This window comes from Acinonyx jubatus, chromosome B2, assembly GCF_027475565.1.
Source record: "Acinonyx jubatus isolate Ajub_Pintada_27869175 chromosome B2, VMU_Ajub_asm_v1.0, whole genome shotgun sequence".
Classification (NCBI taxonomy): Eukaryota; Metazoa; Chordata; class Mammalia; order Carnivora; family Felidae; genus Acinonyx; species Acinonyx jubatus.
Genome location: NC_069385.1, coordinates 22,364,901 through 22,390,965, shown reverse-complemented (window position 1 = coordinate 22,390,965; position 26,065 = coordinate 22,364,901). Strand labels below are relative to the sequence as shown.

Genomic DNA, 26,065 nt, shown 5'->3' with positions numbered 1-26,065 from the left:
ATGAATAAATCACAGTTCTTTCAGGGATTGAAAGATATTTAGATTGCAGGGTGGAAAAATCAGTAGATGCCATCATTCTATACTTTTAGGGAGGCTTAACATAGACTGTCCCTCAATTTCAGTCATGGTGTGATCTGATGACAGTATATTATAAAAGATGAAAGTAGTGGTTTGCTGAAGGCAGCTCATATAGACCAGTTGTGAAATTTCCAGGAATTTTGCAAACTAGTTGACATACATTTTGCAAGCCAGTCAACTGCTTGTTGAATTGGCCATTGTAGGAGTATTTACATTAAGGAAATAAGCAAATACTACATACAAGTCACAAATCAATCTTGTCCCCATCCCCAGACAAACCCGAGTGTTGAGTATTTACCAGGATATTGCTGGATAAGAGTTTGGTTTAGAAATATAGACCAAGGAGCAGGATCAATGGGATAAATGCTGGAGAATTATAAAAATAGATGGTTTCCTCAGAATTAGACGTTGGCACTAATTTTGTTTAGCATTTTTATAAACTCTGTGGAGAGAGGTGATATACAGAGAAACGTCCATATTTTTCTGATGACATTAAATGTTCCTACAGTTAAACCATAAACTGTAGGATTAACACCCAGAGCTCTTAGTCAGACTGTTAATTGGCTGACTTATAGATCACATCTCAAGTAAGGCAAAAAAAAAAAAAAAAAAAAGGCAATTTTGGGGGAAATTATCTTAAAATACTCTTGTTAGATGATAACTTATAACCTTTACATGATGTCCTAAAAATTGAATTTTGGGATTTCTGTAGACTTTCTATGTTCATTAGTATAATTTGTTAGCTGTGACAAAAAGGCAACAAAATAGAATAACTGTCCCACCCTTATAAAGAAACCTGGATACACACTGCAATTTTGGTTGACATGCTTCAAGGATAATGTAATGGAACTGGAAAAGTTTCAGAGAGAAGAGTGTAACCTGATCAGGGGATTATAGGAATCTCAGATGAGGCTAAGATTATATTAACTAGCAAATCCTGAAAGGTTTTAAATAAGGTAAATATAGACAGATTTAGCAAATCCTGAAAGAAGAGAATTATAGAGTACCCCTCTGATGTTTGAAATAAGAATTTGTAGAAGAAATAAAAAGAAACACATTATTGTTTCTCAAGGAAAAGGAGTAATGATAGCAAAAACAGCTTCAAAATTTAACCTTTGTCAATTCAAAAAAAATCATTACATTTACATATTTTAATGTGCAAAATTTACTGTATATTTCTTCTAACCAATGACCTCCCTTATCAATTAGGCTCTATTAGTGGAAGGAAGAGTGTGAAGTTCCCTCTTTTCAATTTCAGTTGAAAAAACACTTAACTGTGGATTTTTGTTGTTGTTTTAAGGCAAAGGAATGGAAGAGCCATTATAATTGTTTGCTCTCAATGATGAGCCCCTCAGGTGGGATGTGTTCCCAAAATACAACAGTTTTGCACATTATAAAGAAGTTTAGTTGATTGATTTCATTGTACTAATTAGAACTCACATCTAGGTTAATCCTCAATTTCTTTAAAAAACTTCAGGTTTCTTAAGAATGCATTAGGCAAAGAGAAGTAGATAATTGATCACACTATTCTAGGGGGGTGGGGAGTCTCCACAATAGACAGCTGTTTGGGTGTGAAAAAAATAGGGCAATTTACATAATTGCGATTAAACAGACAAGCAAATGTCTTTCAAAAAATTAAGCAAGGCTGTGTGTGATCTTAATAAAACAAACTTCAGAAAAAAAGATTTTCGGGGGCGCCTGGGTGGCTTAGTCAGTTGAGCATCCGATTTCGGCTCAGGTCATGATCTTATGGTTCTTGAGTTCAGCCCCACATCAGGCTTTGGGCTCATAGCACGGAGCCTGCTTCAGATTCTCTCTCTCCCTCTCTCTATGTCCCTACCCCGCTAGTGCGCTCTGTCAAAAATAAATAAATATAAAAAAAAGATTTTCATGTTTAAGGTATTAAATAACTTAAATTTATTAGTTTATATTATATATGTTATATCATTTTTTAATAGTTTAGAGTTGAATATCTAGGATAATCTAAAAAGTGAAAGCTGTGGCAAGTGACCTAAATGTATTGCAGTTATTTTCTTTTTCATGAAATACATGCATTCAGAGAAATGCACAAATTATGCATGTGTACAGCTCAGTGAAATTTTATAAAGTGAACACATTTATGTGACCAGCACACACCCAGTCTAATGGTTATGTGTGCATGTGTGTGCATTACATATATACATATATATGCAGTGCACTACATATACATATAATCTATAGATTACACATCGGTTGTTAATACCAGGAGTATTTACCTGTATTCATATTTTTAAGAAGTTGGGGGTTCAGATTTAATTATGGGAGGATTTAATTCGACTTCTAGGGAGTATTAGCTTTCAAAATAAATTACCCATTGTTTTTGTTGTTTTCACCTTTTGTATATTTTATAACCCTTGTATATTTATACCCCTTGTATATTTTAAACCCCTTACCACAAGGTTTCAGTGAGTTCACAGTGATTCTTTTTTAAAAAAAAATTTTTTTTTAATGTTTATTTATTTTTGGGAGAGACAGAGACAGAGTGTGAGTGGGGGAGGGGCAGACACAGACTCTGAAACAGGCTCCAGGCTCTGAGCTGTCAGCACAGAGCCCGCCCGATGCGGGGCTCAAACTCACGGACTGTGAGATCATGACCTGAGCCGAAGTCGGCCGCCCAGCCGACTGAGCCACCCAAGTGCCCCCACAGTGATTCTTTTTAAACGTAGGAGAGGTGAGCATCCTGGCGCTTGGATGGTAGACAGCGAAGTGTATCCTTAGCTGATTTCACACTTAGATCCATCTTCCAGATTTATTGTTCTCCATAACTGAGGACACGAACTTTTTTTTTATTGTGTTTGTTAAAAGGAAGATAATTTTTTAAAGGAGAAAAGCCCTACACAGAGCAGACATCAAACGGTGCTGCAAGACTGCTAACAGAATGTGAGGACGAAACCAACTTTAAAGAAACAAATTTTGTTAAATTAAGTACCGTGACTAAGTACTTTAATTCCTTTTCTTCCAGCCCTAAAGGATCATTTGACATTGAACCTTTTAAGTTAAACGGGAGTCGCCTGAACTCTCTACTACCCTGGGGGGTGGGGGGGGTGCCGGTCTCACAGCCCCCGCGGGCGCCGCGGGACCCGGCCGGGGGCCTCTCCCCTCCCCACTACTTCGTCCCCCTGCGCCCATTCCCCTCCTCCCCTCCCCCTCGCCCTCTCCCCTCCCTCCTCCCCCGTGACCCCTGACCCCAGCTAATCTGCATAGAGGAATGACAGGCATCCGCTGGGCAGGATCCGCCTCGCCGGCTGCGGCCGGCCGGGCTGGGAGACCCGCGCCGGGGAGAAGGTGAGGGGATCTGGCGGGCAGCTCCGCAGAGCCCGGAAAATGAGCGCTTGGAAACCTGCCTGCGAGCGGACCCATGATCGAAGGACCAAAGGAGCCGCGTGATCGCCGAACCTGGCCCCGCGACCCCAGACATGGGCCAGACCTCGGTCTCCACGCTGTCCCCGCAGCCCAGCAGCGGTGAGTCCCGGGCGCACGGAGCGCCCCGGCCGCGCGGGCGCTGGGCTTGCTCAGGGCAGCTGGGACGGCCGAGGGCTCGGTGGCACGTCGGGCTGTGCCCGAACCCGCCAAGTCCGTCGGAGAAACCCGAGAGGTAGCGCTCCCCCAAACTCTTTGTCGTGGAGAAGTGGAATGCGTTTTGGGATCCAGCCGATTTTACCTTAAAGGCACAGGCTCCATTTTCCACACGAGATGCCTCGCCTGGGTGTTTATCTGAATTTCTTCGGAGCCTGAAAGTTACGAGAAACGCCATTTGCGTATTGCGGTGTTTTTAGAACGGGAAACTTAGAGAGCTAGATAAACGTGCCAACAGGTTTTTCTGTATTTACGCTTGGCTTGCGAACAGACTAGAACCGAATTCTTTCAAGCTTGTCAACTGATTTATGGTTTGTTTTCGGAGTAGACGTGCTGATTGCCTCCTCTAATCCTGGCAGAACTCTGAATACTTAGAAACTAACTTTAAAAAGGCTTAATCGTTTCAAAAGATAATCTGTTTTATGTTAGACTCCAAAGCTACAAAACTGGGGGAAACATACCTCACCAACTCAGTTACCGAGGGCTGAAAGTTCAGTTTATGGAAGGAATCGTGTGTAACGTTTCTAAGTTACAATCCTCTGTTTTAAGTTGGGTTGTTTTTTGTTTTTTTTTTTTTCCATTTTCTTAAAAAAAAAGGGAAGGAAGGTACGTTTGGCATTTCTCCAGCAGGGTAGGGATAAACAACTTTTTGGTGGCGTTATTTGTAATTGGATAATGAAATAAATTTAAAAGTATTATTTTGATATTTTTTCCATCAACATTAAAAAAAAAACAACCTCAAAGGGGCCATTTACGTTATTCCTTGAGATATCTGATACACTTTTAAAATTGTGTAAACATTAACAGGATCTTGCTGAAAGGAAGTGACAGGGCACAGATGAAGGTTTTTTTAATCAGCTCCAGGATGTCTCCAGCTAGATAGCATTCTATCATTCCAACTTACCCCCACATGGGTTTGTTTATACTGCGCTGCTTCACACCCTGAAAAATCATAAGCTTTACTAGGGCTTATGTTAATGTCGCCAAAGGAGGAACCCTCTGCAAAGGAGAGAAATCAAAATCCTAGAATAGATCACACCTTTCCTTCTTGTTAATGACAAGGGTTATACAATGCACCAGAACATCAGAGACTCCATATTGACGCCTTTGGGAATGGGATGGGTGGGATGGGGAAGGGGGGGTGTTGATTAGGATCTTAATTTTAGTAAACTATCTTGTGCAAATGATGCTTAGTTTCCTTTGTCTTACTTTAAAAAACAGTGTGGCTTCTTTCATTGTAAGGAAGAGTTTATATTTTATATTTCTGCACTGGTAAAGCATAGAATTGAATCCGTACTCAAATACAACAGCTATAAAGTACGCCCAGGACTTAGTTCTTTTGCTGCAAAATATTGTTGGGATTAATATTAGAAAAGTGAATTTTGCCTTTACAAAGGGCAAGGAATATTGCGTAACTGATCACTAAGAAGCAGAATAGAATCTTAAAATATGACTGTTCTAGCTCTTACCCAGTATAGCGAAAAATGCCCAGATTGCTATAATTCCCTATAAAATGACTAATCATGTTGAGAAATTGTGCAACCGATTTATATAGAAAGTGAGTTAAAATAAAAAGTTATGCTTGACCATAGAAGATGTTTGATTTGGGCTTTTGTAAAATAATCATTACAGGCCACAAGTTAGCTTGCTTTTCACTCTTGATTTTAGGCTCTGTTGAACCTTTCAGCTTAGGGCTGCATCTATTTCTCAAAGTTTTAGAAAGACCATTAATCATTATTTCTGAAAACATGCAGTTAGAGCCATTATTTCTATTTTTTAAAAACAGCTGTATTGACATAATTACCAAACCATACCAAACTCACCCACTGAAAATGTACACTTCATTATTTTTTAGTATATTCAGTGTTGTGCAACCATCAGTCTCTTTTCCCATCCCTCTCAACCCCCAGCCCTGATTAACAAATCTTCTTCGCTTATTCTGAACATTTCATATAAATGGAATCATAACATCACATGGCCTTTTGTGACTGACTTCTTTCACTCAGCATAGTGTTATCAAGGGCCATCCATGTTGTAGCATGTATCAGTCCTTCATTTCTTTTCATTGCCGGGTAACATCCCACTATAGGAATATACCACATTTTCTCTCTCTTTCCATCAGTTGATGGACATTTAGGTTATTTCTAGGTTTTGGTTCTATGAAGAGTGCTGCTATGAACTTCATGTACAAGTTGTTGGTGAACATACGTTTTCATTTCTTTTTGGTATATTTCTAGGAGTAGAATTGCTGGGCCACCTAGTAATCCTATGTTTATGTTATGTTTTAAGGAACTGCCAGTTTTTCAAAGCAGCTGTACCATTTTACATTCCCTCCAGCAGTATATGAAGTTTCCAGTTTCTCTACATCCTTGCCAATACTTGTTATTTATCTTTTTGATTTTAGCCATCCTGGTAAATGTGAAGTTGTATCTCATAGTGGTGTCGATTTGCATTTTCCTAATTACTAATGACATTGAGCATCTTTTTCACGTACCTGTTGGCCATCCATATGTCTTCTTTGGAAAAATGTCTATTCAGATTCTTTGCCCAATTTTAATTAGGTAATTTGACTTCCTATTTTTTTTAATGTTTATTTATATTTGAGAGACAGAGAGAGAGACAGACAGACAGAGACAGAGCATGAGTCAGGGAGGGGCAGGGAGGGGCAGAGAGAGACAGAGACAGAATCCCAACCAGGCTCCAGGCTCTGAGCTGTCAGCGCAGAGCCTGATGCAGGGCTCAAACTCACAAGCCATGAGACCATGATCTGAGCCAAAGTCGGACGCTCAACTGACTGAGCCACCCAGGTGCCCCTTGACTTCCTGTTATTGGAATAAAAGAATTCTTTATATACTGGAGATAAGTCATTACCAGATATGTGATTTACAAATACTTTCTCCCATTCTGTGGGTTGTCTTTTCACTTTCTTGATATGATTTGCAATTCAGAATTTTGAAATTTTGATTATTTCCAGTTCACCTTTTTTTCTTCTCTTTGTATTTTTGGAGTCTTATCTAAGAAACCATTGCCTAACCAATGTCAAGAAGATTTACACCTAAGTTTTCTTCTAAGAGTTTTATAATTTTAGCTCTTACATTTAGGTCCGTGATACATTTTTTTTTAACATTTATTTATTTATTTATTTTGAGAGAGAAAGAGTGAGAATGTACACGCTTGAACAGGGGAGGGGCAGAGAGAGGGGGGGACAGAGGATCCAAAGCCGACTCTGTTGCAACAGGAGAGAACCCAGTGCGGGGCTTGAACTTACCAACTGTGAGATCATGACCTGAGCTGAAGTCTGGCACTTAACAGACTGAGCCACCCAGGTGCCCCTAGATCTGTGATCTGTTTTAAGTTAATTTTTATGTGTGGTGTATTGTAGGGTTCTAATTTTCATTCTTTTGCATGTGGATATCTAGTTGTCAAGCACCATTTGTTGAAAAGATGACTCTTTCCCTATTGAATTGTCTTGGCACCTTGTCACAAATCAGCTGACAGTAAATGTAAGGTTTATTTCTGAACTTCTATCCTGTTGATCTACATGTCTATTAATAAGCCGTGCTGTCTAGATTACTATAGCTTTGCAGCAAGTTTTGAAACAGAAAAGTGTCTTCTAACTTTGTTCTTCTTTTGCAAGATTTTTTTGCTATTCTAATCTCCTTGCATTTTTATATAAATCTCACATTCAGCTTGTCAGTTTCTGCAAAAAAGCCAGCTGGGAGTTTGATGGGGATTGTGTTGAATAATATTGTTCTCTTAACAATGTGAAGTCTTTCAGTCTGTAAACACGAACATCTTTCCATTTATTTAGATCTTATTTAGACCTTATTTAGAAGTTTAGATCTTATTTAGAAATCTTCCTTAATTTCCTTCCACGGTGTTTTGTAGTTTTCAGCATAGAAGTCTTGCTCCTTCTTTGTTAAATTTATCCCTGCATATTTATTATTTTTGATGCCACTATAAATGAAATTATATTATTTCATTTTGAGAATGTTGTCTGCTAGCATATAATATACAAAAATTAATTTTTATACATTCATCTTATACCCTACAAACTTGTGGAACTCATGTTTTGGTCCCGATAGTTTTTCAGTACATTCCTTATTATTTCTATATATAAGATTTTATGTGCAAATAGAGATAATTTTACTTCTTGTTTTCTAATCTGAAGATCTTTTGTCTTCTTTTCCTTGTCTAATTGCCCTCACTCATTATACACTATCATGTTAAATACAAGTGCCAAGAGTGGACATTCTTTTTTTTTTTTTTAATATAACAGAACATTTAATTACATTGGTTTTCTATCACCACACTAGTCATTTAATAATGATTATATTGGCCATTTCCATTGGTTGGCAGGAGGCTCTTCCTCTAAAGGCTACCTTGATTTCCACTGTATCATTTTTCTTGCCAGACTTAGTTCATTTTCAGCCTGAAGAATCACTCCTATAGTTGGCCACCCTGAAGTTGGTCTTTGAATTTCTTAACACCTGATTCTGCTTTAACCATATTCAGCTTCTCATTTGTAATCTATTCTGTATACTTTCTATATGCTGTATTTTTAGGAATTTGCTGAAGAACATTGAGAAACTTTACAATATTCTTAGCCTCTCATGTGACTCTGACATATAGCCAGTCCCACAAGGCTGATGGTCTTTTATAGCAAACCCACCATGACAGAGCCCAAGGGTGAACATTCTTGTCTTCTTCCTGATCTAAGGGGGAAAACAATCAGTTTTTACCATTTAGTGTCATGTTAGTTGTGGGCTTTTCATAGATGCCCTTTATCAAAAGGTTCCCTTCTATTCCTAGTTTGGGAGCATCTTTATCATGCAAGAGTCAAAGACTTTTTTTTGTGTGTGTGTGTGTGTGGCTCTCTTGAGATGATTGTGTGTTTTCTGTCCTTCATTCTATTAATATAGCATTAATTGATTTTCAGATGTTAAACCAAGTTTGCATTCCTGGAATAAAGCTTACTTGGGTATGGTGTATAATCCTTTTATGTGTTGCAGGATTTGGTTTGCTAGTATCTCATTGAGGACTAGATCCATTATTTCTAAGCACAGGCTAAACAGATATGTCACCAAATAGGGTGGTTTTAGTACCCTCTGGCCTCATGCCCTAGAAGCATTGAGACTTCAGTATTCCCCTCGCCAAGTATAAGGCATGCTAGATTGGACACAATAAATGTTTGTTGAATGCATGACTGAATCAACGATATTGTCAATGAACAGCCCAATTGCTTTAAGCCAATGATCATATGAATGAGAGTTATGTTTGTTTGTTTTTTACATCAAGAATTTTGTTGTTACTCTGGCTCTGTTGTCTGAAGGGTGGTATCTGAATCTAGTAGCTGTTTCTTCAGCACCACCCCACCCCCCTGAGGCTCCCCCTCAGCCCTTGAGTTAAAAGGGCAGAGAAAGCCACTCTTTGATTTTGGGGAGACAAAGGAATGAGTGAATAAAGTTTGCACATCGCATCTAGGCCATGATGGAATCTATATGTATTTGTGTTTCTAGGTTTTCATATTTTGGTCAGGGAGTTATATTTTTTCTGCCCAGAATACTTATCCATTTCTGTGTAAACCTGGATCTCTGTAAGAAGAAATCATGAAAGCAAAAAGGGTAGAGTTTAATTTCCTTAATAAAAATAACATGCCACATGGTCAAAGGTCAAACTCTACAAGGTGATTCAGGCTAAAAGTGAGTTTGACTCCCCCTCCCCAGACCTCAGTCTCTTACCAATTATAACCTGGAATGAACAACTCTTTTCCCCCCATTTCAGACAGTTTTCATTCAAGTATTTATCTTTATCAAAACACAAGCAAGACATACTACATTTACTGCTCTAGAGTTTGAGCTTTTCATGTAATATAACTTCAAAATATTTCCATATCAATCTCTTTAATCTATTATTATTATTATTATTATTATTATTATTATTTTGAGAGAAAGCACACGCGCGTGGGTGCGGGGAGGGGCAGAGGGAGAGAGAGAGAGACAGAGAGAGAGAGAGAGACAGAGAGAGAGAGAGATAGAGAGAGAGACAGAGAACAGGGCTCACCCAAAGTGGGGCTTAAGATCACCCAGTGTGGGACTCGAACTCACAAACTGTGAGATTATGACCTGAGCCGAACTCAAATGCTTAAGGATTGATCCACTCAGGCACCGAATCTCTTTAATCTTATAAACAAGCAATTTTATAATCTGTAGGTATATCATGCTTTTTAAAAGAACTTAATGTTTTTATACTTTAGGTTTGTATTTTTAGATTGTTTTGAGGTTCTTTTATGTATGTGCTATGATGAAAAATGCTGAAATGCACATCTTTATCTGAACATCTTGAACTACGTGTACCAATAAAATCCTAGAATTGTAGAGTCAAAAGATTTGTATATTTCATTTTGGTAGACTTTGCCAAATTACTCTCAAAGAGGCTGCTTAGTATATGAGAATTCCATTTTTGAACTCTTCACCAACACCACAGGAGTATCAGGGTTTCTCTTAGACTGTATACTGCTTTGTGAGAAACTGAAGTCCCTCCCTCTGGTTGAGGCCGCCCTGCAGGCACATGATTTAACAAGTGGAACATTAGCAGGAATTGAGTCCCAACATACTTCCTTGCCTAGATGTCCTTGTGCAGTGAACACTCTACACAACTGTACCTGACCACAATGTTATGCATAATTAATTTGCAAAAACCCATGTCAGTCTATATGCAAAAAGGGATATCTCACTTTGATTATGAGTGAAGTGGGGTATTTGTATTTCTTTTTCTCTGAATTGTTTAGAGCCTTATTTTATGTTTTCTTGCAGCTTTTTGTGGAGATTTTTTTTTAAGGAGATTAGCCTTGTGCTTATATTTTTCTGTTATTCTTACCTCTTAAATTTATTTTTTTCATATAAAAACTCCTGTTTTTACATAGTCAAATTTATCAATCCTTTTCTTTTTAACAAACTAAAGAGTCACGCTTTCCTTTTCTGTTTTTCTTGTATTTGAATATTGGATCTCTGTAACTTATTCTGATTTAAAGTGAATGCTTTAATGATATTTTAAAACGTATGCACAGCTAAGAGCCCCATCATCAGAAAATTGAAAAAGGAAATCATAAACCTGACAAAATATTTGCATTAAATATATTGAAAACAATAATTAATATCTTTATGGACTAAGGCCCTTAAAAATCAGTAAGAAAAAGAAATCAGTAAGAAACTGAACTCACTGTAGGAACTACTAAAAATTAACTTTTTAATCTCCTCACAACATCAATTTTATTAATATCCCCATTTTCCAGATGAGGAAAACTAAAGCACAAGAGTTACCTTGCCCACATTACTTAACCAGAGAAGAGACATAATTTACCAATTGGTATATGAAATAGTTTTAGCAATTCAATGAAAAAAAAAAAGATGCTATCGATCACGTATGCACTGAGCAAGGATTAGAATGATTCTCAGATGATTGTCTTGTGATAGTTTAAATTGGTACAGCCTATCAGAAGAGCAGCTTGATGATTAAAAACCTTAAAATGTGCATACACCCAGACCCAGCAGTTCCGCTTTTAGGAGCATATTGTAAAGGAAATAATTACTTGCTCACTAGGGTAATGTTTATGAAAGCCAAAAATTGGAAATAGCAGTTGAACACCAAGAAATGTTTTCAGTTATGTGGGGAACAATCATGGGATGGAATAAGCTACTTAAAAATGGTGTAAAGCATAATTTTGAAAAGTGATTTATATAATAAATAACATAATATAAAAAGGCAGGTTTAAAATAATGATTCTGTTTTTTAAATATGTGCATGAAGAAAAATCTACACAGAGAGAGAGGAAATTCATTTACGAGGAATAGTGTGGTAGCTTCTGCTTTCATCTGCTTTGGACATGATCGTGGCCAGGGATTTCATATCCAGGGTCTGCCTGGACCGCCGCTGGAATTAAAGCCATGAGTTGCCCTGTAACCGTATTGGCTTTTCTCCAGCTGGCATGAAATCAGACTCAGTTTTAAAATCATTGACTGTTTTGCAGCCACTTTATTTTTTCTTGTGAATTCCATGATGAAAACAAAAATCTAGGTCCTTATAGCCATCTTCGCTTGGGGGTTAATTTTCTTCTTAGTCTGTTTGATCATAATGCAAATGTCCCTCACTTGGAGAGAAAATGAGCAAAAATTTGAATTTCATTTACTTCTCTTTGGTCCACAGCTCATCAGGTCTGGTCAATGAATAATATTCCAAATATTTTTAGCTTAAATATATTTTATCTTCCAAAGTCTGAGAGGATAACAATCAGTGGGGGAGTCAGACTTCACCTTTTGCCTACTTAATTCAGGAGGGCAGGAGATAAGGACTCTGGGTTGTTGATCCTCTAAATAAGCCTCTTTAACTTGAATAAAGGAGAAGTTCCAACACCCTTTCTGGTCTTGAGGGACTTCAGTGTAATGGGCTAACTGCCCATTCTTGGGAGTCTGTATTCTTGGGAGTAAAGATTCATATTTAGTGGGGACTCAACTTACGTAAAAGTGTTCTTGAGGTAGAAATAGTCTTAAGCAAATAAACACTTCTGGTCCACTCTCTATCCCACCGCTATCTGAGCAGGGGAACCCAAACCAAAAACAACAGTTTTTGTTCCCCAGAAGGGAATAGGCAAATAACATTGCTTTTAAAAGTTTGCTCTGTTATCGTTTATATTTGCTTACGCCTCCATTTATTTTTGTTTCAAGGGGCTGGATGTTTTTATTCATATAAACCTTCTGGCAAGTATAACATTTCAGCCATTAACACTAAGGGAATTTTGGTTGACAAAGGAGGGACTTAAGTGGTGTTTTGCTTAGGAATAACCTGGAAAGCTGTGCCGGTATGTGCTCGGTGAATATATTCCTGCAAATTGGCTCATTTTGTAAGGTGTTACTGGCACACCTGGGTGACTCAGTCATGGACTGACTCTTGATTTCAGCTGAGGTCATGATCTTGCTCTTTGTGAGTTCCAGCCGCCCCCCCCCCCCCCCCCCCCCCCGCATAGGGGCTCAGCGCTGAAAGCACAGAGCCCGCTTGGTATTCTCTCTCTCTCTCTCTCTCTCTCTCTCTCTCTCTCTCTCTCTCTCTCCCTCCCTCCCCCCCCCCTCCCTCCCTCCTCCCCGCCTCCCTCTCCCTCTCTCAAAATGAATAAACATTTGTAAAAATTAAAAAAAAAATGAAGTGATTACACGGAAGATTCTGTGCTGGGCCATGGGGGAAGATTCAAAGGGAAATCATACATAGCCCCTGCCCACAAGGGTCTGTGCTTAGTGGAGATGGGCAGAAAGGAAAGTGGGAGGAAAGGGACCCCTGGAGAATTGTGGGGACAAATGAGGGAGTCCAGGAAGTACAGAATGGGGACAAGAATTCTGGCTCTGAAAGGCAAGAAGGACACAGGCGGTGGGAAGCACTGAAGGTTTTTTATCAAATGAGAAATGATTACAGCTTTGCCCCAGGGGATGAATCTGCCTGCCGAGCACACAGTGTGGATTTCCTGGGGGAGACCTCCCCACGGCCAAGAGGTCCGCTAGGATAATCCAGCAAGGTGGAGTGAACTCCCGACCTGGGGGGTGGCTGGAGAAATGGGAGCGGGGCGATGACCACATCTGTATCTGCAACTCTGCTCTCACCTTGCACTCTAGGCTCAGATATGCTAGAGCCTATGGGGCAGGTCTGCTTGGGTCCTTAATGGGCATCCTACAGGTAAGAGGTCTAAACAGAAGGCTTGAGTTTACCCGCCAAATCCCTTCTCCCCTGAACTTTCTACATGTCACCAAATAATACCTCCAGCCACCTCATGCATTCTAGCTGGAAGTTGAGGAGGCCTCCTTGAGTTTTCTCTTCCCCTCCTCACCGAACCATCCACGTGTCCTGTATGTTTTCCTTTCCAAATGTCTCTCTAGTCCACCCACCTCTATCTCTACTGCCGCCGTCCAGGCTCTGACCACAGTCATTGCACAACCGTAGTGAGCTGGAGCTGGTCTCCTGCTTCTGTTCTCAGCCTTCTGCAATTCATGTTCCACACAGCAGCCTAAGTAATGTTTTAAAACATAAATCACATCACTTCCTTACTCACTGCCTTCCTGCGTCTTCCCATTGCCCTTAGAATGAAATCCAGATTTCTTACTCTGGCCCACAAGGCCACAGGATCCTCTCTGATCCTTGGCCCCTGCCCCTCCCCCCACACCCCCTCGTGCCACAGTCTTACTCCCTTTTCCAGTCACCAGACAAGCCTTGCTTGTTCTTACCTGTGACCTTGGAAGTTGCTGCTCCCTCTTTGTCTGGGATGAAAGGGACGCTCTCTGGCTAGCTCTTTCCAAAGCTTACTCCTTCAGTTGCCAGCTTCATGGAGACCTTCCTTGTCCAGCCCTCTTCAGAGAAGCCTGCCTAGCTCCTCAAGCCACAGTTCTTTCTCCTTCCTTGCTTTTATCTCTCAGATAATCCTGCTTTTTTCTTTAAATATATTTTTTTAAGTTTATTTGTTTATTTTGAGTATGCCCTGCGTGCAAGCCAGAATGGTGGGTGCGGGGGGGGGGGGTGGGGGGGTGGAGAGGGGCAGAGAGAGAGTATCCCAAGCTGCTCCAAGCTATTCAGCAGGGAGCCCGATGCAGGGCTAGATCTCAGGAACCATGAGATCATGACCTGAGCCGAAATCAAGAGTCAGATTCTTAGCCAACTGAGCCACCCAGGTGCCCCTATCCTGCTTCTTTACATGTTTCTTTTTCAGTACCTCCTTCACTAGAACCTAGGCTCCAGAAGCTAAGGGACCTTATCTTGTTCCCTAATCTGCCTTATTCTGAGGTATATGCTTGACACAACTATTGAATAAATGAACAGCCCTTTTTGGCCAGTTCGGATATTAGTAGAGTGATAGGCATTGAGTGAAAAGTTAAGTAGTGTCCAAGAAACGTGCAGTTGTTTAAATTGATTCTTCAGTATTTACCTCCAGTCTCTAAATAGCATGCTTACTTGTTAATTATCGATTGTTCCGTTTGACACATTGTCACTGAAGTCACAGTTTGGAAATTGAAGATACAGCTTCGTTTTTCACCCTTTCTCTGACCCCTGCCAGCCCACCCCCCTCCATCACACATTTCTCTACTGTTCTCATCTCCCCAGCGTTCTTCCACTGTACTTTTGATTAGAACAGTATTCTGTGTAACTGTGTAAAAAGTTGATGATAGCTAAGCCTGTGGTAAACCATGATTACTTTTTCTTTCCTGCATGGCTTTTGCTTTCCTTACTGGTATTTTTGTTTGCTTGCTAAGGGTCCTGCATACTCATCCCTAAATCTTCCCCCAGTTATGTAAATCTCTTCTCGGCATGTTCAAACACTTTTGTTATTCTGTCAAGTTCATCTTGAAGAACTGTAACCAAATTGGACTGTGGCTTCCTCTAAGCTTGCTGCCTATTTCCCTGGATCTCTCTTCACATCAGGCTGGGGAGTCTTTCCACTTAAGTCTGGTGTTGGACGTTTAGATTCCTAGATCAACGTCTGTTTTTTTCTGGGTCTGTTTCCTTATTTAGACAGAGCACACAGGTAGCTTCTTGAGAAAAGCTCATGGGGCATGGTTTTTTTGAGACCTACTATATAAGAAGGCATCTTTATTTTGTCTGTCTACTTGCTCAGTAGCTTGGCTGGGTCGTAAGGCAGCGAGGCAAACTTACTGTAATATGTAAAAATATCCACTGCCACTTATAATTAATCACCATTAACATTTTCCCTTTATGTAGATTAATTTTTTTCTCTTCAGCAAAAAGTTTTGAATTAATTGCAAAAGACTTTCTTGAACAATTGTCACACGAGAACTCAACTTTGACGTGCTCTTGTTATTATAGTCTAAAAAAATATTTTATGAAAGTTCAACGTTTTATAGCTGAATGGACTAATTTAAAAATATGTTTACTGAGGTAATAATGATATTTCACAGACTTGCCTGATTGTGAGAATCACTTAGTATGCTTGGGAAAAATACTCTCTTCTGGGCAACATATTCTAGAATAGCAAAATCCATCTTGGAGTGGGGTCTCAGAATCTGCATCTTTAGCAAGTATTCCAGAAGGCTCTTAATGTGAGAAACATCCTCTGGAGGTTAGCAGTGTCTTAAAAAGTGGCTTCAGATGAAGGCTTTCTCTTCATTAACAATGTGTGACTTCTCTTGACGTGAAGTAGAGGTTACAAAATGTCCAGTTCAAACACACTGATGTTCTGTACCCAATGCCTTGATGAATTTGGTCATTAATATGTCCTATTCCTGAGCAAGTATTCCCATTGTCAAGGACAATTTTGGCAAAATCACGTTGCCAGAAGTTTTTTTGCTCTTGCATACATTTTGCTAATATTACAAACTGCAAAATAATTCATTTCCCGCACGAGTTGGGTTTGAGGTAAATACAGTTACATTCAAAGGGAAAGAAGCTATCTGTAGAATGACAATTGCTGTTTAAGGAAAGGACCCAGAATTTTGAGTCAGTTGCCTTTTTAGGAAGACACCTGTAAACTTCATTGGAGGTGGCTGTGTGCTAATTAAGGAGGAACCAAAGCGACAGAGCAGGGGCTGGATTAGAACAGGTGTTTAATAATGCGTGGGATGGACTGTAAGAAAGATTTTAGTCAAATATATTTTCTAAAAAGGAGGCCGAGACCTTTTCTCTTTTAGAAATGTGGGCAGCAAATCCTGAAAACTTCAAAAGGAAGCAATCATTTATTTAGAAATTCTTTTCATATGTTCCTTTTGGAAACGTTTGACTCTTTATTTTTGCCTGTTTTTATTTCAGGGGTCTTTTTCCTTTCAACGATGTGCCTATTCTGCAGTACATTGCCCAGTGTGAAGTAAATTCCAGTCTTAATTGGGGTCTCTTACAGGCTTTTTCTGAAGGGTTTCTGAGCCTCCCCCGGGAAAGGCCACTGTTTGCCCAAGGTGTCCTGAGGAGGGCCTGCTGAGCATTGCCCTGGACCTTCCTTCCAGAATAAAAATGTTTCTGACCACACAGCTGGGTAGCCCACAGGACTGAGAAGGGCAACGTGACAGGATGATTCAGGATCGCAATTGCCGATTCCATCTATTTAAAGGGATTCTGTGTTTTTCAAAATTTCTTCTACATCTGTGAAGTTAACTTGTGCTGATCTGCCAGGCTGGAGGAGACAGCTGAGGATGGAAACTTGGAATAAGCCAGAACGAGTTAACTGAGCTCATGTTGAATGTTCTGTGTGCCTAACAGAGCAGTGTTTCATTTTCCTCAAGTCTACTAAAATGGAATTATATACATATGTGCGCAACTAGTGTTCTGTCGCTTGGAAAGTACTTGGCTGCCAGTTTTTTAAAGAAAACAATGAAAAGAATAAAATCAAACTGGAGATTTTTAAGAAGGATCTAGAACTGCACACTTAAAAAAAACTCGAGTCCCCTTTAGTCATCAGACCATGGAATGTCACAACACATGGGCACCTCATTTTTCAAATGATGGTGTTTTAATTAATAAGGCCATTATAAAATGATCCTAGCAGAAGCCTTTAAAGAACTTTTCTTTTCCCCTCTGTTAGGCGGGGTGGGGTAGAGATGGGGTTGAAAGCTGTGTGACATTTTCACTCTATCTTCAGTGTACGAATAGACTCCGTAACAGATAAGAGGAAAAGTCTGTATTAGTTTGCTATGGCTACCATAACAAATTACTACAGACTGGGTTGGCTTCAACAACAGAATTTCATTTTCTCACAGTTCTGGAGTCTAAGAACTCACTTAGCACTTAGAAGTCCAAGGTCAAGGTTTGGATTCTTCTAAGGTCTCTCTCCTTGCCACTTTCTCCCAGTATCCCCATATGGTCTGTGAACCCACACATCTATCCAGTCTTACTGTCTTACAAGGACACCGGTAATTGGATTAGGGTCCACACATATGACCTCATTTTTAAAGACCTTCTATCCAAATACAGTCACATTCTGAGGTACTTGGAACGAAGACTTCAATATTTGAATTTTGGGGGACAAAATTCAGCCATTGCAATTATCCTTCAAACAAGTTTACAAACTGAGATCCATTCACAGTGGCCCATAAACACATTGGATCCATTGTCTTTTTTTCTGGTTTCTTCAATTGCACTTCTTAACAGACTATAGCTTCTTTCCTGCTCGTCAACGATGCTACATATTCGGTTAGACATGGCCTGAGTAAGAGGATGCATCGAAGGTGTTTTTTGGCAATGGGAGCCAATCAATGTCACTAGGCAGTGCCACTTAGGAGATAAGGCATGGAATATAAAGAGAATAAGTGGTAAAATTAGAAAATAGTCTATGTGAACACTGTGTTTCTGCCGTACTTGTATAAGAAATAATTACCTTGTGAGTGGAGCACCAAATTGATTGAGTAATGCTAAGAAAAAAAAATGCTTATGAAGATGCTAATCCAGTGTGGTCAGCAACTATATAAGTACCACCTGACTAGTTTTTTATAATCTTCTTTGAGATCCCTAAATGTGAGGCACACTATTTAGAGAAATGCTTTATTTCCAAATGTCACTACATATATATATTCCTCTTTTCTGTGTTTGATTTTTTTTTCTTACTCTGTATGCTTTTATTATCTTAGATGTGTTTGATATCCCGCAGAGTGACATGTTTCTTCACAAAAAGCTGCTAAAATAAGAAATAAAATGAATAGGGATGCTAAAGAAAGATAGTGTTAAAACACCTGTCAAAGTAAAGCCAGAGCAAGAATATTCTTGCCAGAAAATGCAGCAGCCCCATTGAATCAGGTTGGTAATTCAAGGATGATTCACATGTGACTAAACACATTTATATTATGTCCCATACACTTTGCAAAGCACCTAGCCAGCTTTCAATAATGGCTTCCTATCTCTTGCTAAATTTCACAGGAAAGTCTTCACTGGGATGGACAGACTGGGTGGACTTATTCGTCTTGTCACAAGACATGAAGATAGTGCTTCAAAAACACACCCACTTCCTTGAGGTCCCAAATTCTTTAATTTACTTGGAACAGGTCCCTCGAGCCCTGTAAACACACCAGTAAGATGGGTGCGTCAGAATCCTACAAACCTAGATTCTCCCTTAAAAGGGTTTAAAACTCTCCAGTCACCTAAGAGATTACTGTGTTTAATTTTTTGGCTTCTTTTGGAGCAGGAGTTTCCTAAAAGTAAGTTAGACCTTGAGATGGCTGAGATACGAGGCATTCCTAAGAAGCTGCATGCCAGATCCAATAATCTTTTGGGCCCTGATCTGAATCTAAATGGTGACGGAGTAGGAGTTGGGATGTGCAGGAATTTTCAGTTAAACTCCATACCCATTGGTTGTGATCCTGTCACTTTGGTTTTTTAACATAGTTAGCAGATCAGAATAGGCCAAACACTCATTCTAACAACGTTTGCAAGTCACAGAGTAATGGTGTTCTTCCAAGTGAGAACATTTCAATGGGATTCAAGCTTGGCATTTCAGATTCAAAGCTCAGTATCCTAAGGTCTAAAGATGAAGGCTTACTATACACAATGGAAATAACTAATAAGGATTTAAGGAATAATGACTTATGGTGTTAGTAGTGCCATTCCTACGTTGTTTTCATTGCTGGGTATCTCGTCCCAGGGGCAAAAAGAAAGAGCATAAGGTTCCTGTTAGATCGCAAAAAGGGGATGGTGCAGAATAAACAGAGGTCCCCTTGATTGTGATTTCTTAGCCAGACCAGTAGATGATGATTCTCAGTAAATATGAGTCCTTCAGGACTTAGGAACTATGTTGAATTTAAAGGTGGCCTTAACACTAAAGAATCTGAGGTTAACAGAGTCATGAAACGGAACTTTTTTTTTCTCCTCAGATTTTGACATTAGGCATATTTGGAAACAGGAGTAAAACGCAACTTCCTGTGTTTGGCCACTATAGCAACACTTCTTAAACAGCACAGACTTAAAAAAAAAAAAAAAAAAGTAAAGGCAACAACAACGTGTAGCTCAACTAGGTGTAGACAGTTCACTAAGTGAATTTTCAACATGGTTCAGTAAGGATTCACCAAGTAAACAACAGGTCTTTTGAATAAAATAGGTTCTTTTGTTTTTAGTTTTTTACTTTACTTTTTTATTTTTTGCAGGTACAAGCATAAAAATAAACTGTGCAACTTCCCAGCTGGTGGGAAATAGAGCCAAATCCAGTTCTAGTGATTCTCTCCCAGTCTTGTAGGTGATGTCAACCTTCTTGCTTTGTGACTCCCCTCAGGGCACTTCTGCTGTGGGCTGATGGCAGTTTCCCTTGGGTGCATGCTGGTTCTCTGCAGCTCTTAGCAATTGTCCTGAGACCAGTGGAGAACACAGGTGGCTCTGTGCAGGAGTCCATTTTGTACAGGGTGTTTTTGTTTTTCTGGTGCCCTCTGGAAGACCTGGAAAATAGCTTTCAAAGACATTTCACTCTCCTGGTTGCTCCAAATTGTAAATAACCCACTTTCTATGATTTATTCTCCTCAAAACCTTTTAAGAGTCCCCTTTCCACTTGATTGTGTAGGAGGAGGAAAAAAAGTAGTGGAAGACATTCACCTTTCTTGAATATTGGTGACTCAGTATGACCCTTTGCGGGTATTTTTTCTGTTAACCCTAGCAACAACCCAAATGGTAAATTGTATTATCCCCTTCTATGGTTGAGGAAGAGACTATGAACAAGGTTGAATGACCTTGCCCAAGATTACCAGCTAGGAAATGGAAGAACAGATTATTAAATTCAAGTCTTTCTGAGCCCAAGGCCCATGTTTTCTCTCAACGGTACTTACAGGTCTATGTTTATACTTAAAATGATTTTCTTTGTCCCTCCCTTCCTTCCTTCCTTCCTTCCTTCCTTCCTTCCTTCCTTCCTTCCTTCCTGTCTTTCTTTCTTTCTTTCTTTCTTTCTTTCTTTCTTTCTTTCTTTCTTTCTTTCTTTCTTTCTCTTCCTCCCTCCCTCCCTCCCTCCCTCCCTCCCTCCCTCCCTCCCTCCCTTCCTTCCTTCCTTCCTCTCTTTTAGCATATACTAGATGTCACCAGGGTGCCAAATAAGCTAAAGAGTAAGACAAAAGAAAACATTTTTGTGCTTCTCTGGGAGCTTTAATACAGAGCACGGTAAGAGCCACTCATTTCCCCATTTGTGTTTGCTCCCCTTAAGATACTGGTATAACAGGAGACATTTGATTCTCCTTGAAAGGTGAGGTTGAAAGGTGAGATAGGAGAGGTGGTATTTTCTGTTTAGAATGGAACAAAACCTTGCTGCTGCTGCTGCTTGCCAGTCTTAAAAAATGATTCCTAGTCATTGAGCACATTACATTGTGTGGTCAGGTCTCTGCCACCACAACGCTGGGCTGCTGTGTGAAGGGCCTTGTAGCTCTATCAGTTTGTGATGTAGTTAGTGAGGCAAACATCTGAAGTATCAATACAGGGCTAAACCTTCATAATGTTATATTTTGACAGAATTTGATCTCAGGTTAAAAATACGGCTTTAGAGTTTTCTGTGTGGTTTCATGTTTTCTAAGAGATTTAAATTCTCACATGGAATGCCCAAAAAGAATGGAAAAACAAATGCAGTTTGGACTTAGTGTCAGTATAGTGGGACAAGGTGCCTTTCCAGTTTCTTTACCATGAAACTAAATTGGCTTTCTGACTCTTCCAGTTAGGAGAAAGAAAGTGAAGACTGAGGAAACCTCTGAATTGCCTAACGTGTTTAGAGAGAAGGAAGAAGGAAATGTCATTGTGGGGTGTGTGGAGGGGTAGCTCGTGAAAACATTAATTTTCGCCACTCGCTGCTATCTAAAAATACAAAATTCTTCAAAGATTATTTCACGTATAAATCATTCCAACTGTTTTTTTTCCAGTTGTTTGTCTTTGATGGATTGTCATTTTAAAATTACACAGTAAGCAGCAAGTAAGGCTTTGTTCACCTGAAAAATTTGTCAACAATGTCTGTACCATTCTTATGAGTGTTAATCATCCTTCCTGCTGGCTTTGATATTTTCTCAATTTCAAACTTTAGTGTTTGTTATGTTATCTTTCAAAATATTTGGAGCTCTGCAGGAAGGCCCTGTTGGAAACAATTTCCTCTGTGTGAAAAATCTAAAGACCTGCTAAAATAAATCATAGCCTGGTTAGGCCAGGCCTTGTACATTATTAACAAACATTTGTCTATGACTTAGTTATTCATTTCGTAAATATTTAGTAAGTACCTTCTGTGGCCTTGGGTACAGGGTGGGGGTCCCACCAGGAATAAAACTCTTTTGGTGTCTGTCCTCATGGGACTCATGATCTAGTAGGGAGCACTATTCCTTTTTCTTCATATACTTGCTCCCTGAAGAGATCATCTTTTTTTTTTTTTTCCCCTACTCGCTTAAGAACAACAACAATTAAAAGTTATTTTTATGGCTTCTGGAAAAGTTGATGAATTGCAACTAGCTACTTCTGAAGTTCGGTCATGGGCTTTTTTTTTTCCATCATTCTAGTACACATCGAACATTCCTTCAGGCCAGCATTGCAAATCTTAATAAAAATTATATCAGAGAAGAATTTTGGAATAAGCAGGTTGGCTTGATGGGGCCCTCACTGGATTCAGAGGCTTTCCTTGCGGCGTTGTACCCACATCCCGCCAGAACAACTCGTTCTCGAGAATGCTTGCTTGCCACACATGGCGTTTTAAAGAAAGAAACCAAAATAGAACATCTTGTAAGTGGGAGATCCTTAGTGACTGTATGGGAGAAAAAATTAAAATCAGCCCTAAAGGCATCATTACTATAAAATTATTTTTTAAAAAAAACAGCTAATGGAATTCTCTCCCCTCCCCCCTGCCCCCAATCCCTTCCTGTCTTTCTCTGTCTCTAGAGAATTAGGTGTACAAACTAAGGAATGTTAATCCGTTGCTTTTCAGTGACTTTTAAATGGTTTCCTGCCTAATTTGGACAGGGTCTTTCTACCTTTTAAGCAACGTTATGAAACTAGACTAAATCTCCATAACCCTCAAATGGCCTTGCCTTGAATTTTAACACAGAATGTAGTATTTCATGCCATGCCTGTCCCAAGAACTAATGCTCACCTGCCACAGTCTGGCCCCTCTAGCCACTTACATCCCCTGTGCTCTCACTGTGTGCCATGTTTCTGTTTTGGAATAATGGTTACTTGAACAATGTCAGCCCATCTCATAGACTGTAGGCCTCCTGAGGGCAGAGTTGCAATCCATTTTGCTCACCATTCTAGTCTCAGTGCACTACCTTGTCCGTAATAGTTGCTAAATACATTAATTGTGAATGGATGACTATATTCCACAATGCACAGAGTTTTTGACATCCTCATCTTTTTGTAGACCTCTCCTTCCTCCTTTTTTTTTTTTTTTTTTTTGTCTGAAACCCACCTCTCCTTGGCAACACTTCCGTGGTAACTCTGTGATGGAGGTTCTGCCCTCCCTCACCCCTCACCATTGACATTTGATCCACTCCCGACTGCCATTCCTGCCTGCCTGGCTTCCAGTAGTGCGTGTATTCTCGCTTGAAGTGCGTGCTATCCTGTGGAGTTCCTCTTCACGTCTCTGGTACTGTCACATCCTGACTCCTAGCTCACTTCCTCACATTCATCAAATAAGGGTCAGGCTCTCCTTCTCCACCTGGAGTCTCCTTATCCTGGATGAAGGAGAAGCCCATCCCCACGTGGCTAGTCAGTGCGCTCTTAGATTTCCACACTCTCTCCCTTTAGGCTCTTTCCCTTCGGTCCATAAACATGCCAGAGTATCCCCCACACTTGGTGATTTTAAAACAAGTAAACTAAACTTTTTCTCAGTATAAGAGAAGTCCAAGGTTCTTCATTACGTACAGCCTACTGCCTTCTAAATGTAATCATTCTCTAAGAGTTTACCTCTGGCCCTCAACTGCCGCTTTTGTTTGGAAGACTCCCCCAGATAACTTCAACATCGACTTCCCGCTCGTGTGCCAATAATGTATTTCTGGCCTGCTGGCCATCTTCCCTTGAATGTCCTGCCAACACCTGAAGTTCATGGTGCCTGAACACAAGCCATAGGTCTTTCTCCAAGTCGCCTCTTGACATTCCACCACACCTCAGAGAGGTTCAAGCTGTAGAATTCTTCGTGACTTCTCCAGATAGTTCCCCTGTCTCCTCACTTCTTTTTCCTCAATGTCCCTTGGATCCATTTATCATTTCTAATTCATTTTCACTGCTCTCCAAGTTCAGATGCCTGGTTGTTGCAGTCACCTCTTAACTGAACTACAAGGATATAAATCTGGGAGCCCTGGGGATTCTTTATGACGTAAATTCTCCTCCCAGCAAGGCTGCCTGACACCGTATAAGCCTGTAGGTTTCATGTCTGCCTTGGGTAGATAGTCCAGAATTCTGCATGTGGCCACCGTTCTCTTCACAGATACCAGCCTTGGTGACTTGGTGTGACTGTTAGGAGACTGTTGGACTATAGACAGAGTTATCACATTATATGTAGATTTTCAAGGCTCTTATTTCTTCACCAGCTTTTTAACCTAAAGATATTGGCCCAAATTTAATGGGTTATTTTATTAATACTTCTGTTGCATTCATTCACAATGGGAAATTTTTCATAATTTTGCGCAGGCAGGATTTAGCCGCTTACTTAATAATTAAGCAATTTCATTTGATTTGGTTTTATACCTTATACGTAAGGTCTGCCAATTTCTCCCCTTAAATTTCATCCTTTTAAAAAAAATTTTTTTAACGTTTAGTTATTTTTGAGACAGAGAGAGACAGAGCATGAATGGGGGAGGGTCAGAGAGAGAGGGAGACACAGAATCTGAAACAGGCTCCAGGCTCTGAGCGTTCAGCACAGAGCCCGACGTGGGGCCCGAACTCATGAGATCATGACCTGAGCTGAAGTCGGACGCCTAACTGACTGAGCCACCCAGGCACCCCAAGTTTCATCCTTTTAAAAAAAAATTTTTTTTTTACATTTATTTGTTTTTGAGAAACAGAGTGAGACAAAGCGTGAGTGGGGGAGGGGCAGAGAGAGAAGGAGACACAGAATCTGAAGCAGGCTCCAGGCTCTGAGCAAGCAGTTAGCACAGAGCCTGATGCGGGGCTCGAACCCACAAACTGTGAGATCAGGACCTGAGCCGAAGTCGGACGCTCAACCGACTGAGCCACCCAGGCGCCCCCCCTTAAGTTTCATCCTTATGCCTATGCTCAGCAAACCGAGTGGTCATTATCTTTAACATAGAGGAAGTGAAATTCTCTTGGTTGGTGGTTTGCCCGCTGTAGCTGTGTCAACCTTTTCTTCATTTTAACAAACAGAGTATAATCTCCACACGCCATGACCTGCTCCCCACTCAGACTCGGGAGTTATAGGAGATGATTAGGGTAGGGGAAGGAAGGTAGAATGTTGATTGCTTCCTTTTTTCTTATTTTTCACTTCTGCAGCAGCATTCTTGCTGTTCCCAAGTAGAGCCATCAAATCTGTTCATAGTACTCTTTGCTTATTGTGATACCAGTGGTATTTGAAACTTGAAATGCATTTATTTTACAATAAAAGTGATTTTCCATTTGCAAAGTGATCCTTGTTCTACTCAATCACGTTTCTTCAGGGCCCCAATACAAGTGATATTATTTAATCTGTTAAATATCCTGTAGCAAGTCTAGGGGATGTTGTGCATGTCAGAGCATGAGGATGTCATACAGCTGCACAAACATACTCATTCTTCAGGCCTATCGGCCACACGTTTAAGCTCTGAAATTCTTTGTCAGTGCTTGCAGACAGATGGAAGTCTTTAGTAGCTTTTCCCCGTGGGGGTTTAAAAATAATGGCTGCCTCCATTAGAAAAACAAGTTAAAAAACTGATGATATCAAATTCCTAAAACTAATACTATGATAAATAAGGATTACGGGCAATCAGAAGACCATAGTTAGTATCAGTGAAGAGCACACTGTCTGCAACCAGCATGAACTTACCCGGGAAGACATTGGGATTGTTTAAGAGACAAAACAGTACCTGCCGTCATCCTTTGGAATAGTCCAGGGAAGCAGCCAGAGGTAGAACTGAGTTATTGTTCGTTAGGGTTTATGTCTTGCCTTCTCTTAAACTAGCTCTCCATTCCCACCTATGTCCCTCTGTTCCGTTTTGTACGAAGGATACTCTTGGAGGCAAACTATTTCCTTTAAAGCCCAACTACCAGCTTTGTGACCTTGGACACATTACTTGGTTCTCTCTGGGCTTTACCTTCCTTATTTATAAAGGGGGAATGCTAATAGCACCCGCTTCACAGGGTTGCGTTGACAGTTAATGAGGCAATATTCATAAAGCACTTAGAACTGGTCTTCATGTGGCCTGAAAGATCGATACGTTCATCACAAATCAGTATGAGAATCATAGCATTTTTCAAG

At 40.1% G+C, this 26,065-nt stretch overlaps 1 protein-coding gene and 1 pseudogene across 10 annotated transcripts in view; one reads left to right on the top strand and one right to left on the bottom strand.

Annotated features, from left to right (window-relative positions):
• PHACTR2 (phosphatase and actin regulator 2) overlaps positions 1-26,065 on the top strand; it is a 267,344-nt gene that overhangs the window by 135,245 nt on the left and 106,034 nt on the right. Inside the window, exon 1 of one of the 10 annotated variants that reach the window (XM_015061864.3) lies at positions 3,303-3,579. The exons of 7 other annotated variants lie outside the window; for them this stretch is intronic. In XM_015061864.3, the coding sequence (XP_014917350.1) occupies positions 3,534-3,579 (46 nt within the window). In that variant the 5' untranslated portion in view covers positions 3,303-3,533. Of the gene's footprint in view, positions 1-3,302; positions 3,580-26,065 lie in introns of those variants that run through there. 2 more of the 10 variants (XM_053222161.1, XM_015061868.3) reach the window with 2 other exon arrangements.
• On the bottom strand, positions 8,024-8,368 carry LOC113598651 (NADH dehydrogenase [ubiquinone] 1 alpha subcomplex subunit 5-like; annotated as a pseudogene).